This window comes from Triticum urartu, chromosome 2A (genome assembly GCF_056163025.1).
Source record: "Triticum urartu cultivar PI428250 chromosome 2A, HENAU_Tu73, whole genome shotgun sequence".
Taxonomy (NCBI): Eukaryota; Viridiplantae; Streptophyta; class Magnoliopsida; order Poales; family Poaceae; genus Triticum; species Triticum urartu.
Window position 1 is genome coordinate 220,408,286 of NC_141874.1, and position 12,861 is coordinate 220,421,146.

The 12,861-nt window shown below is 52.3% G+C and overlaps 1 protein-coding gene across 1 annotated transcript; it reads right to left on the reverse strand.

Annotated features, from left to right (window-relative positions):
* Positions 1–6,639: 6,639 nt before the first annotated feature.
* Positions 6,640–11,250, reverse strand: LOC147984639 (uncharacterized). Its single transcript, XM_087541192.1, has 4 exons — positions 11,085–11,250; positions 8,186–8,220; positions 7,364–7,863; positions 6,640–6,874 (listed from the first exon to the last, which is right to left on the reverse strand). The coding sequence occupies exons 1-4, from the start codon at positions 11,248–11,250 to the stop codon at positions 6,640–6,642; spliced, it is 936 nt and encodes a 311-aa protein (XP_087397318.1).
* Positions 11,251–12,861: the final 1,611 nt, after the last annotated feature.

The window sequence follows — 12,861 nt, forward strand, 5'->3', positions numbered from 1 at the left end:
CGAGTGGGAGGCTGGCTCGCCACTCGGTAGGAAACTGTTTTTACAAACTTAGGCGAAGCGGATTCGCAGCTAAGCCACCCACTGGGGGATTTCTTACGCAAACAAAAACAATAATAATCACTGGAAAATTATAACGCTCTTGTCTTTGATAAATAAACTACAAGAGTTTTTCTTATTACATCTCATCCGAGTGATAATTCAAGTATAAAAGGGGCGGAGTAGCTCCGCATTCCAGGCTCGTGGCTCATCAATCTGGCGATCGACATTGTAAAGGTGGTATGCTCCATTGTGGAGGACTCTGGTGACTATGAAGGGGCCTTCCCAAGTAGGAGCGAGCTTGTGTGGTTTCTACTGATCCACTCGAAGGACTAAGTCTCCTTCTTGGAAGGCTCGGCTCTTCACATTTCTGGCATGGAATCGACGCAAGTCTTGATGATAGATGGTCGATCGAATCAAGGCCATTTCTCTTTCTTCTTCTAGGAGGTCGACTGCATCCTGCCGGGCTTGTTCTGCTTCATCTTCTGAGTAGAGCTCAACTCTGGGAGCGTTGTGAAGCAGGTCGCTTGGTAAGACTGCCTCGGCTCCGTAGACCAGAAAGAATGGGGTTCTTCCAGTCGATCGATTTGGGGTTGTCCTCAATCCCCAAAGGACTGATGGAAGTTCGTCGACCCATGCACCTGCTGTGTGCTTGAGATCGCGCATCAATCGGGGTTTCAGTCCTTTGAGAATTAGGCCGTTTGCTCTTTCTGCTTGCCCATTCGACTGGGGGTGAGCGACCGAAGCATAGTCGACCCGAGTGCCCTGAGAGGCGCAAAAGGCCCTGAATTTGTCGGTATCGAAGTTTGACCTGTTGTCGGTGATGATGCTGTGTGGAACTCCATATCTGAATATCAAATCTCTAATGAAACTGATAGCGGTGCAAGCATCAAGATTCTTGATAGGCTTGGCTTCAATCCATTTGGTGAACTTGTCGACTGCTACCAGCACATGAGTGAAGCCGCTCCTCCCTGTTCTCAGTGGTCCAACCATGTCCAACCCCCAAACAGCGAAAGGCCAGACGAGTGGAATGGTTTTTAGGGCTGACGCGGGCTTGTGCGGCATATTGGAGTAATACTGACATCCTTCACATTTGTCGACTATCTCTTTGGCCATCTCATTGGCTCTTGGCCAGTAGAACCCCACTCGGTATGCTTTAGCCACAATGGTCTGCGAGGACGCATGATGACCACAGGTCCCCGAGTGGATATCGTTAAGGATCATCTGACCTTCTTCTGGTGTAATACACTTCTGGCCGACCCCGGTCGCGCTTTCTCTATATAACTGTCCCTTTATGACTGTAAAGGCCTTGGATCGACGGACGATCTGTCGAGCCTCTTCTTCCTCTTCTGGGAGTTCCTTCCTTAGGATGTACGCGATGTACGGTTCTGTCCAGACGGGAGTGATAACCAAGACTTCCATGATCAGGTTGACCACAGCCGGAACTTCAACTTTAGTCGGATCCGTGGCACTTTTTGGCTGTGGGGCCTCTTCAGTGAAGGGATCCTCTTGGACCGATGGTGTGTGGATGTGTTCCCAAAACACATTGCTGGTAATGGCTTCTCTTTTGGTACCTATTTTTGCCAGATCATCAGCTGCTTGATTTTTCAGTCGGGGTATGTGATGAAGCTCTAACCCCTCGAATTTCTTCTCCAACTTTCTCACTGCATTGCAATAATCAGTCATGGCTGGACTTCTGACATCCCATTCCTTCATCACTTGATTGACCACCAAATCTGAGTCGCCGTAGACCATGAGACGACGGACGCCGAGTGAAATGGCCATGCGCAACCCATATAAAAGTGCTTCGTATTCTGCTTCGTTGTTAGAGGTATCGAAGTGGATTTGAAGAACATATCTGAGTTTATCTCCTCTGGGGGAGACCAACACCACTCCGGCTCCGGAACCATTTAGCATCTTGGAACCGTCAAAGAACATGGTCCAATGCTCCGAGTGAACCTGAGTCGGCAGTTGCTGTTCAATCCACTTGGCGATGAAATCCGCGATTGCCTGGGACTTGATAGCTTTCTTTGCCTCAAACTTGATATGTAGAGGAAGAAGTTCAATCGCCCATTTTTCCACTCGACCAGTTGCGTCCCTGTTATGCAAGATCTCTGACAACGGAGCATCACTGACGACTGTATTGGAATGATCAGAGAAGTAGTGGGCAACTTTCTTTGTAGTCATGTAAATCCCATATACGAGCTTCTAATAATGAGGGTATCTTTGCTTCGATGGGGCCAAGACTTCAGAAATATAATACACTGGGCGCTGAACGTTGAAGGTTTTCCCTTCTTCTTCCCGCTCGACCGTAAGTACCGTACTGACGACTTTTCCTGTGGCTGCAATGTAAAGCAGCAAAGGCTCCTTGCTAATTGGGGCAGCAAGCACCGGCTGGGTGGAGAGCAGAGGTTTGAGTTCTGCGAACACTGCGTCAGCTTCAGGAGTCCACTCGAACTTGTCAGACTTCTTCATCAATTGGTAAAGAGGCAATGCCTTTTCACCAAGGCGAGATATGAATCGACTTAAGGCGGCCAAGCAACCAGTAAGCTTTTGAACATCGTGCACTCGCACAGGACTTTTCATTTGGAGTATAGTACCGATTTTTTCTGGATTGGCGTCGATTCCCCGTTCGGAAACAAGAAAACCAAGTAACTTTCCGCCAGGAACTCCGAATGTACATTTTGATGGATTAAGCTTGATATCAAACCTTCCGAGGTTGGCAAAAGTTTCAGCAAGGTCAGTCAGTAGGTCAGAACCCTTCCGTGACCACAATATCATCCATGTATGCCTCCACATTCCGACTGATTTGGGTGAGAAAACACTTCTGGATCATCCTCATGAATGTGGCTCCGGCATTCTTGAGGCCGAATGGCATGGTAACATAACAGAAGCACCCGAATGGGGTGATGAAAGCTGTTTTGATCTCGTCAGGTCCATACAGACGGATCTGATGGTACCCGGAATAGGCGTCTAGAAAAGACAGTCGCTCACATCCCACAGTCGAGTCGACTATCTGGTCGATGCGGGGGAGAGTAAAATGATCTTTCGGGCAGGCCCGATTGATATGTTTAAAGTCAATGCACATGCGAAGTGACTTGTCCTTCTTGGGGACCATGACAACATTGGCGAGCCACTCGGAGTGGTAGATTTCTCGGATAAACTCCGCCGCTAAGAGCCGAGCTACCTCTTCACCAATGGCCTTTCTCTTCTGGACGGCGGACCGTCGGAGATGTTCCTTGACATGTTTTACTTTTGAGTCGACTCTTAGGTGGTGCTCAGCCAGCTCCCTAGGAACACCCGGCATGTCAGAGGGCTTCCATGCGAAGATGTCCCAGTTCTCACGGAGGAACTGGATGAGCGCTTCTTCCTATTTGGAGTCGAGTGTTGTCGAGATATGAGTTGGAGCAGCGCTGGGGTCGGTCGGGTGGATATGAGCTGTCTTTGTATCGCCAGTCAACTGAAAAGCTGACTCCGTAGTGGGATTCTTGGCTCGCAAAAAATCACTCGGGTCTGCAGTCTTCTGGTTTTCCTGCAACTACACCACAGCCATCTGAGCGTCGGCGATCTTCGAACCTTTCTGAAAACATTCTTCCGCTTTCTTCCGATTTCCCGTAACAGTGATCACACCTTTGGGACCAGGCATCTTCAATTTGAGATACACATAACACGGTCGGGCCATGAAGCGTGCATAAGCTGGCCTTCCCAAAATAGCGTGATAGGCACTCTGGAAGTCTACAACTTCAAATGTCAACTTCTCTTTGCGGTAATTCTTGGAATCACCGAAAACCACATCAAGAGCAATCTGGCCGAGTGATTCAGCCTTCTTCCTTACCTTGAGGGTATCCGTCGTCACTGTCCTCTTTGTCCTCGACCTTGTTCGACTCCTTTTCCTTACCTTTGGGCTGCTTACCCTGGAACTACTGGATCAAGAGTCGACACTATCGAGTGGTATGTTTCGAGTAAATGAAATTACCCTCTTCATCTTTCTTCATGTGGACGAGACATGGCAAGTCCAACACATCATTTCCGTCCTGGTATTTAACCTTTTTGGGGTTCCAAGGCCCTTTAGGCTTCCCTTTAAACTTTCCCTGAGTTACAGCCATGGCTTCCCCGGGAGCAGCTGGCTCGGCTTTCCGCTTCTATTTCCGATTGGAATTTCCTCCGGTTTCCTGGGCGACTGACTTCAGCTTGCCACTCCAGAGTTGATCCTCATCTTCACCATTAGCGTACTTGGTGGCAATTTCCATCATCCGATTTAGGGACATCTCTCCGGTTCGACCGAATTTCAAACTCAGCTCTCTGTACTTGACGCCTTCCTTGAAAGCACAAACTGCTTGGTGGTCAGGCACATTCTCCACCGAGTGATGTAACGTGATCCACCTCTAGATGTAATCCCTCAAAGTTTCATTCGGCTTTTGTACACAAGACCGCAGTTCCGTCAGCCCTGCCGGTCGCTTGCACGTGCCTTCGAATGTGGTGACGAACACTCCGGAGAGATCCTCCCAAGTGTAAATGCTGCTAGGTGCTAACTGGTTCAGCCACGCTCTGGCCGAGCCCTCCAACATGAGAGGCAGGTGCTTCATGGCCACTTCATCATTGCCGCCGACGATCTGGACGGCCACTCGGTAATCTTCAAGCCAAGTATCAGGCTTGGACTCGCCAGTGAACTTACTGACTCCAGTCGCCAACCTGAAGTTGGGAGGAATCACAGCGGCCCTGATGGCTCTACTAAAGCACTCTGGCCCCGAAACATGTACTCTGCTGCTGGTAGGTGCATCTCTGTCATGACCTTCTCGGTGAGCCCTGTTCCTGTCGACCAAACCTTGGACGAGAATGGATCTCGCGTCAAAGCCTGGCCCTCTAGGGTCGACTGGAATCCTTCGCCCACCACTATGAGGGCGCCTGTCATCCTGCTGGCGAGGCACATACGACCCGCTCCTCGGGGGGAGGTGTGGGCACTCGACGTCGACCGTCACGATCGATTCGGTGTTCATACTGCTCATGATTCCCATACTGGTCACGCCGGTCTCCACGTCCCTCACGCCTCGGGGGCGATCTCGGGCTGTGAGCCGACTGGACTGTGTCCGTGGCAACGGATCTACTGTGAATCATGTTCTGTGACTGAGAAACAACGGAATTCTGATCTCCTGCTGCCCGGAGTAACGCTCTGATCTGCAGCAAGCCTCTGCCAGCCTCCGACTGGGAAGGCTGAATCGACTCCGCTATACGGGCCGCAACTGCTAAATTCTGAATCGGAGTTCGATATACCTGCGGGGGCGGGAAGAGCTGACGTCGACTGGATTCGGGAACCCGTTGTCGCGCACGCTCGTCGAGTGCTCGCTGGAGGTTTTCCAGTCGAGTGCGCTCGGCCAAGTTTGCCAGGCGCGCGTCCTCCAAGGCATGGGCCTCGGGGGTCTCTCCAACGATAGGAGTGTGCAGTGCATCCATGTTCCGGCGGCAAAGTTCTTCTCTCTGCAGCGACATGAGAGGCTTGGGAAGATACTCCTCATGGAGACGCGACGGGTCGCCTCCACCCGTGCCTCCATCTGTACGGGGAAAACCGGGAGGACTGGGCGGTCCATCGACCATCAGAACCTCTGCCGCCGGATCGCTGCTGTCGCACTCGGATGCGTCTCTGCGGAGCCAGTCGACAGGTCGAACAGGCCGTAGAGGGATTCGTCGGGCTCGATCGCCGCGACTTGGGAGGTGGCCGACTGACGTGCCACCGCGTGCCTCACCCACCGCTGAAGTCTCGACCGACCGGAACGCTTATGCCGGCGGGAAACGGGGAGTGAGGACAACACATGAGCCGACTGGTAGGGGGTCGAAGGTAGCCGCAGGAGAACGCCGTGGACGCACGCGCTAAGTGCGTTGCCCCGCGAGCAGGGAGTGCGTCCACGTCGAGCGGAGCCTCCCGGAGCTAAGCAGAGTCGTCGACGATGAACGTGAGCGCGCCGAGACGGATCTCGTGGCCCTCCACCGAAACTCCGCCGAAAACCATGATGGTTCGGGTTAGAAAAAAGCCGCAACTTCTCCAACAAACGCTAAAACACCGGCCCCACGGTGGGCACCAACTGTCTTGGTTCTAAGTCTGACAGTGGTGTAGGGGGGTACGTATGGAGAGGCAAGATCTTAGCTATGGAGAAGTTGTAAGCACAAAAGGTTTACGAGTTCAGGCCCTTCTCGGAGGAAGTAATAGCCCTACGTCTTGGAGCCCGGAGGCGGTCGACTGGATTATGTGAGTATGAGTTACAGAGGTGCGAACCCTTGTCTCGGAGGAGGGGGTGGCTTATATAGAGTGCGCCAGGACCCCGGCCAGCCCACGTTACCAAGGGTTCAATGTACATTAAGGTGGGGCGGTACTGGTAACGCTGTAATAAAGTGCTATGATGACCATAAAAGCTATTTAATGACCGACCGTTAGCGTGCGGAGTGACTTTAGGTCTCCTGACCGTCGAGTGATTGGGTCTCGGTCGAGTGATGCTTCTTGGTCGAGTGTCTTCGAGTCTGTCGAGTGGGACACCTTCAAGTCGATTGAAAGGTGATTTCTTCTAGAGATGTCCTTGGGTAGGGTAGGTAGGACAGGTCCATGACCCTACCCTAGGTACATAGCTTCATCACCACCAGCAACTCGTCAATCCAGCGCTTGCCGCATTTTCGTAGTCTATCAAACGTTTTTGTCTTCAGTCCCCGCAGCACTTTAGCGTTCGTCCTCTCAGCCTGCTCGTTGCTCCTTGGGTGAGCAACGGACGCGAAAGGGACCTTTCTCCTAAGGCTCTGGATGTACTGCATGAAGGCGCGGCTTGTGAATTGGGTGCCATTGTCTGTGATTACCCTGTTGGGAACTCCAAAATGACACACCAGTCCCTTGAATAACTTGATAGCTAACTATGTTGTCACCTATCTCACTGGTTCCACTTTGGGCCACTTTGTAAACTTGTCGATTGCAACATACAAGAATTCAAATCCCACAGTAGCATGGGAGAAGTGGCCCAAGATGTCGAGCCCCTAGACCGCGAAAGGCCAGGACAAAGGGATGGTCTGCATGGCCTGAGCTAGCTGGTGAATATTCTTGGAGTGGAACTGGCATGCTTCACACCTAGTGACAAGCTCAGTTGCATCCCGGAGGGCGGTGGGCTGGTAGAATCCTTGCCGGAAAGCTTTCCTGACAAGTGCTCTTGATCCCAAAAGTGAGCCACATGCTCCTCCATTTATCTCTGCCAACAGCTCTAGTCCATCCTCTTGACTGATGCACTTCCACTTCACGTAGTTCGGCCTCTTTCTGTACAGAATGTTGTCTACAAACTAGTGCATACTCGGTTGCCAGGCTACTTTCTCAGATTGCTCTGGATCGTCAGGAAATTCTCCAGTTTGCAAGAATTGGACCATGTGATGTGCCCATATCGGAGCCTGGGGCTCAATGACAAGGACCAAAGGCATCTCTTCTACTGTGGGAGCACTTGCTTCTATGGCAAAAGCCTGGGATTCCGCCTGAGAGTGTGGCTCCCCATCCAGCGCAGGATTTCTCCCGACAGCCTTTTCACTGGCAGCTCCAGGGAGCTCTGTCGGGAAATGCTTGCTCGTGTTGAGCTTCCTTCTTTTTCTGGCCAAGGCTGGTGGAGAAATTGTTGGTTGGGTGAGGTGGAGCACAAAAGTTCCTGGTTCCACAGGGAGCTTCTGTGTAGCGCACTTTGATAGGTGATCAACGATGCTATTTTCCACACGGGGTATGTGCTCTGTTTGCAGCCCATTGAAGTGCTCTTCCAACTTCTTCACCTCTTCCATGTAGGCTTCCATCGGTGAAATCTGATCATCTTTGTTCACCTACTTCACAACAAGTTGGGAATCACCGCGTATCACTGGTACGCGTTGGTTCTATACAAACGGTTTTTAACCGCTTTCCATGATGACATTTGGAACCGTCGCCTAGTGAGTGTGGGCGATAGGGGGGTCCTTCCCACCCGACCGAGAAACCGTCATGGACAACTCATTTCCCCATATGCAAAAAGGGTCGAACAGTGGGTCAAAACCTCTGACAGTAGGACCTACATGTGCAAGACCAAATTGTTAAAAACCCAAATATTAGAATGGTTCCTGCAATTGCACAATAATATTCTATTAGACAACAGACCATGCACGTGCTAACCTCAATTGTCAACCTTAGTGCTTCCCATTGTTTCCCTGCAACACATATACGGTAGTTAGTCATCAGGTTAAGTAAGGGTTCGCATGCTATCACTAAAATATGTTGATGAAAAATAAGCACATTGCCGATTCATCAGATTAATTCAAGCCACATGGAAAACCCATTTATCCAAACCAAGAATGATTAAGAACTAGGAAATATAGCACTTGCATATGTTTCTCATGTATTAAGTGCACAACAATACAAAATTCTACCCACGACAATTGGACATCGCATTTTAGAATTGAACCAAGCAGTTAACTAAACACCACAACAAATGAACCAAACATTAACTGAGCACCACATTGCACAATATAACATACTCCTGATAGAAGATCAGACAGTTAACCAAACAGTTAACTACAGCCAATTGTAGAAATTGTATTTGTTTCTCATGTATTTACTACAGCCAAATTCAATTTATTCATCGCATGGTATACAATAACAGAATGCACCCACAACTATTGAACATCGCATTGCAGAATTGAACCAAATAGTTAACTAAACACCACAACACGAATGAACCAAATGTTAACTGAGCACCACATGCACAATGTATAACCAAACCAAGCATGCTTGACAACTTGAAAATATAGCAATTGTATTCGTTTATCATGTATTTTGTAAAGATAAATTCCATTTATTTCTCACATGGAAGACAATACAAAATTGCAGCCTGAAGAATTGAACATCACATTTGCAGAATTGAACCAAACAGTTAACTCAAGACGACAACTAATTAACAAAACGGTTAATAAGTGAGCACCAAACTCCACGACATATAGAACATATACACTAGAGCAACAGATTGCATGGTAAAATTATATAGCACAATTCACTAGAATTTGCGAAGGAAAGGCAGGAGCAGCACACGCAACGGGTAAGCCGAGCATGCATAACCGGTGTAGCTAGCAAATGGCAAGGTGCTCCTCCAAGATATGGGGGTCAGCACAAATGGCAGCCATCGCGACCTCATCCGCGCGTGTGGCCACGATTTGCTTCTCCGCTGCCAAATGCTCATTGAGATCCTGGCTATACTGCATGCACCATGGCTTTGGGCGGCGCTTATTTGGTGGAGGGGTCGGTGATTTGGGTGGAAGGTGTCGCGCTTGCGCCGGCGGTCAGGGCATGTGGAATGTGAAAGGAGGAAGAGGATGGGGGTCGGGTGTGGATTACCTTCCTGGATAGACGAGGCCGAGCAGTGTGAAGGAGGGTCGCCGATGAGGAGGCGGCACTGCAAGCAAGGAGTGAAGGTTTCAACTTGGAAAGGAAGGCGGAAATAGGGGAAATGTGGATTTTGGTAAGGGAAGGGGCGGGGAGGTAGATATTTCCACGGAAGCCAAAAATTTGGAATCACTTCAGTGAAAAAACTGGCGCGCAAAGTGTCATCAGACACGGTCCCTTATTCAGAACTATGTACGATATGTGAACATCACAAACGATTTAGATAGCTTAACCCGTGTTGATGAGTTTGAACATAAAAAATTTTGGTTCGAATTTCCATGGTTACAGTGGTCATCCACGTCATTGCATAATTTGTGTACACAAAGGAGACTATAGCACACCCACACTTCTTAATCGAGCAAGTTCAACAATTAAACGGAGCTAGCTGATCTAAACATTACTCTAACAAATTAAAGACTGGCGCTCTTAATTAAACAAAACAAAAAGTACTAATACGGCTGATGTTCGTCGATCTCCGCCGCCGCCTCCATGTCCAGCTCGCGCCCAATGGTCTCCTGGGGAAGAGACTCCATGGCATCCATCGCACCATAGTTGGCAAGCATCTCTGTCGGCGTCCTGGGAATGGGGGTACCCAGACTTGCCTACCTGCGGTCTGGTATGGACCATCTTCATCAACCAACGCTCAAGACCCTCGCGGGGGGCCAAGCCTCGCGAGGCGGACGACACAAGACCACCTCAGGGGCAGCCTCACTAGGCTGGCTCGCAAGGAGCGGAGAGATCAAGGCAAGGGGCACTTCGTGAGGTTCCCGTGACGTGAGCCATGACGACCAAGGCCAGGCAGGTGCCAGTGGGCGCAGAGTGTCAGTTTCCTCTTCGGTGCTAAAGAGGTAGGTGCAGGCGAGGAGTCCCGAGGCGTCAGGCAAAGGTTTCCATATCGGTGCAATGAGACCAAGACCAGCAGGACGGCAACACGGAGGTCACCACGGAGCCCATGACGGCGTCACCACCAGAACCTTTGGTAGGCGAAGACCACATTTTGTCAAGATAACTTGTACTCGTTGTCCCCCTTCGAATTGGCCGTTGTGGGATCCCTTCCTTCCTAATATTTGGGGAGAGGACCCGGGCCTCTATAAATAGGGCTAGCCACCACCGTAGCCTAGGGGCCCACCAAGAGAGAGAGAGGCTCATCTGGAGACTGATCACTCGAATCATCCCCAGCCACACAAGCTCATCGAGCTCAAGAACACCTCTCCTCAGGAGGATGTTCTACCCTTGTACTTGTTCATCCCTAGCCTACAAGGCAATCCACCACACCACACTGGAGTAGGGTATTACACCACAGCGGTGGCCCGAACCAGTATAAACTCTTGTGTCCCTTGTTCCTTGGGTTCGGCAAGCTAGGTTTTGAGATCGTTCTGAGGGCGTGAGCTGGGGGGAGAGATCTTCGTGCACACCCCATTGTTGGAACCCCAAGGTTTTGTCGGAACCCGTAATCTAACATTTGGCGCGCCGAGTAGGCGTGCGCTGAAGCTTTCGCTTCGTCGACCCACGTTTCGCGGCTCGATCACATCCATGTTAGACGCTCACCGAGCCGGTGCTGAGCGCCGCGCCGCCCTCGCCGCTCGTGTCGCCCAGACGGCGCCTATTGGTAGACCTCCCCGTCGTTCTCCATCACCTGTTGCCAACACCGCCACCGGCCCGGCAACAAATGAGCAGCAAGCGTCATCGCTGCACCCCTCTATGCGGCAGGATGGCCGCACCGCCACCCCGTCGCTGACTCCGGCCGGCTCATCGTCCCACTCTCGTCGCGTGCCCATGGATGCGCAGGCCGCGTTGCTCATGGCACGCGAGCTCCTGCGTTACCGCCCAGTCGACGACCTCTACGAAAACTGGCTGGACCGCATCGTCGAGCTCGTCAGCACCGCTGGGGGCTCTCCTGCACCGTACCTCTCGCTACCTCGCCACCTCCAATCGTGGGAGACATAGCTCACGGAGCTCCTCCGCCGCCCCTGCATCAAGACGACGCCCTCGCACCGAGACGCGCGGCTCATGGAGTGCCCCTGCCTCCTCCACACCAAGACGGTGTCCTCGCCCCAAGATGCATGGTCCCGCGGCATGATCTGTCACGCCGTGTGCCCGCACACGAAGAAAGAAGCTGCCAGGAAGTCCCTCGACCGCAAGAAAACGCTCCCGCACTCCCCATGCCACCACGACAAGACCGCGCGCCACCTACCGCGGTGGTGCGTGGGTGCCAATACCAGTTTCCACCGCCACGACGGGCTCCGGTGACCACAGCAGGTAGCCAAGCCTTCACTCCTGAGCTGCGCACCATCGCTTGGACAGGCAAGTTCAAGCCGGATCTGCCTTCGTGCTATGATGGCACCCCCGACCCTGTGGAGTTCCTGCAGCTCTACGAGCTGAGCATCGAGGCAGCCAACGGCGACGAAAAAGTCATGGTGAACTGGTTTCCCATGGCTTTCAAGGATGGCGCTCGCTCATGGCTCCTGAACCTGCCCGCGGGATCAATCTCCTCCTGGGGCGAGGTGCACGAGCGTTTCGTTGCCAACTTCTAGGGTACTCGCGACCGCCCGCCAGCCGCAGGCGACCTGCGGTGCATCAAGCAGCAATCGGGGGAAACCCTGCAAAAGTTCATCCAGCGCTTCAGTAGCGTCCGCCTCAAGATCCCCTAGATGACGGACGAGGCCATCATCTCCGCGTTCTCCGATGGCATCCGCGACATCAAGATGAAGGAGGAGCTCGCCATCCATGAAGAGCTATGCTCGGCCCTGGAGATGTTCAACATGGCGACCAAGTGCGCAAGAGCTGAGGAGGGGTGCCTCTCCCTTCTCGAGCTCCCTGCGGCTGGCCCTAAAGAGAAGAAGGCCAAGGCCAAGGACGTGAAGCGCAAGGGAGTAGCCGTGCTCGCGACGGAGCCGGACTCGAAGCCCAGCCGGGACCACCCCGAGTCATCTAAGCCATCCATTCTGCGCCTTCCACAACGTACACAGCCACAACACTAATGATTGCCAGAAGCTCAGAGCCATTCGAGATGGACCCTTCGGTCGGCGCCCCGAGCACAACGATCGGGGCTATGGCCGAGGAGGAGGAGGAAGTGGGGGACGTTGGGACGACCGTGGCCCTCGTCAGGAGTGGCGCGACCGGCCTCGCGAGGACCACTGGCAGGACCAACCTCATGAGGGCGCCTGGAGAGACCAGCCTCGTGAGAACCTTCCGCAGGGCAATGCTGGCCTCCCTCTGTTGCCGCCACAACCAAGGAGGAACGACGACCACCATCAAGACGAGGGGATGGGGGATTCCAGCAGCCGCGCGCTATCGCCTGCATCCTGGGCGGTGCTCAGGCCCTAGGCTCCTAGCGCATCTTCAAGCAATTTGCTCGTGAGGTGAACACGGCCCTTCCCAGGCTCGAGGCCACGCGCCCGCTCAGGTAGTCC

Excerpts from the sequence above, each read along its gene's own strand:
- LOC147984639 (XM_087541192.1), bottom strand. The coding sequence starts at position 11,250 with ATGAGCAACGCGGCCTGCGCATCCATGGGCACGCGACGAGAGTGGGAC. Across the intron at positions 8,221-11,084 it reads GGTGGCGGTGTTGGCAACAG|GGAAACAATGGGAAGCACTA; the intron begins GTGATGGAGAAC and ends TATGTGTTGCAG. Across the intron at positions 7,864-8,185 it reads CACTAAGGTTGACAATTGAG|GTGAACAAAGATGATCAGAT; the intron begins GTTAGCACGTGC and ends GTTGTGAAGTAG.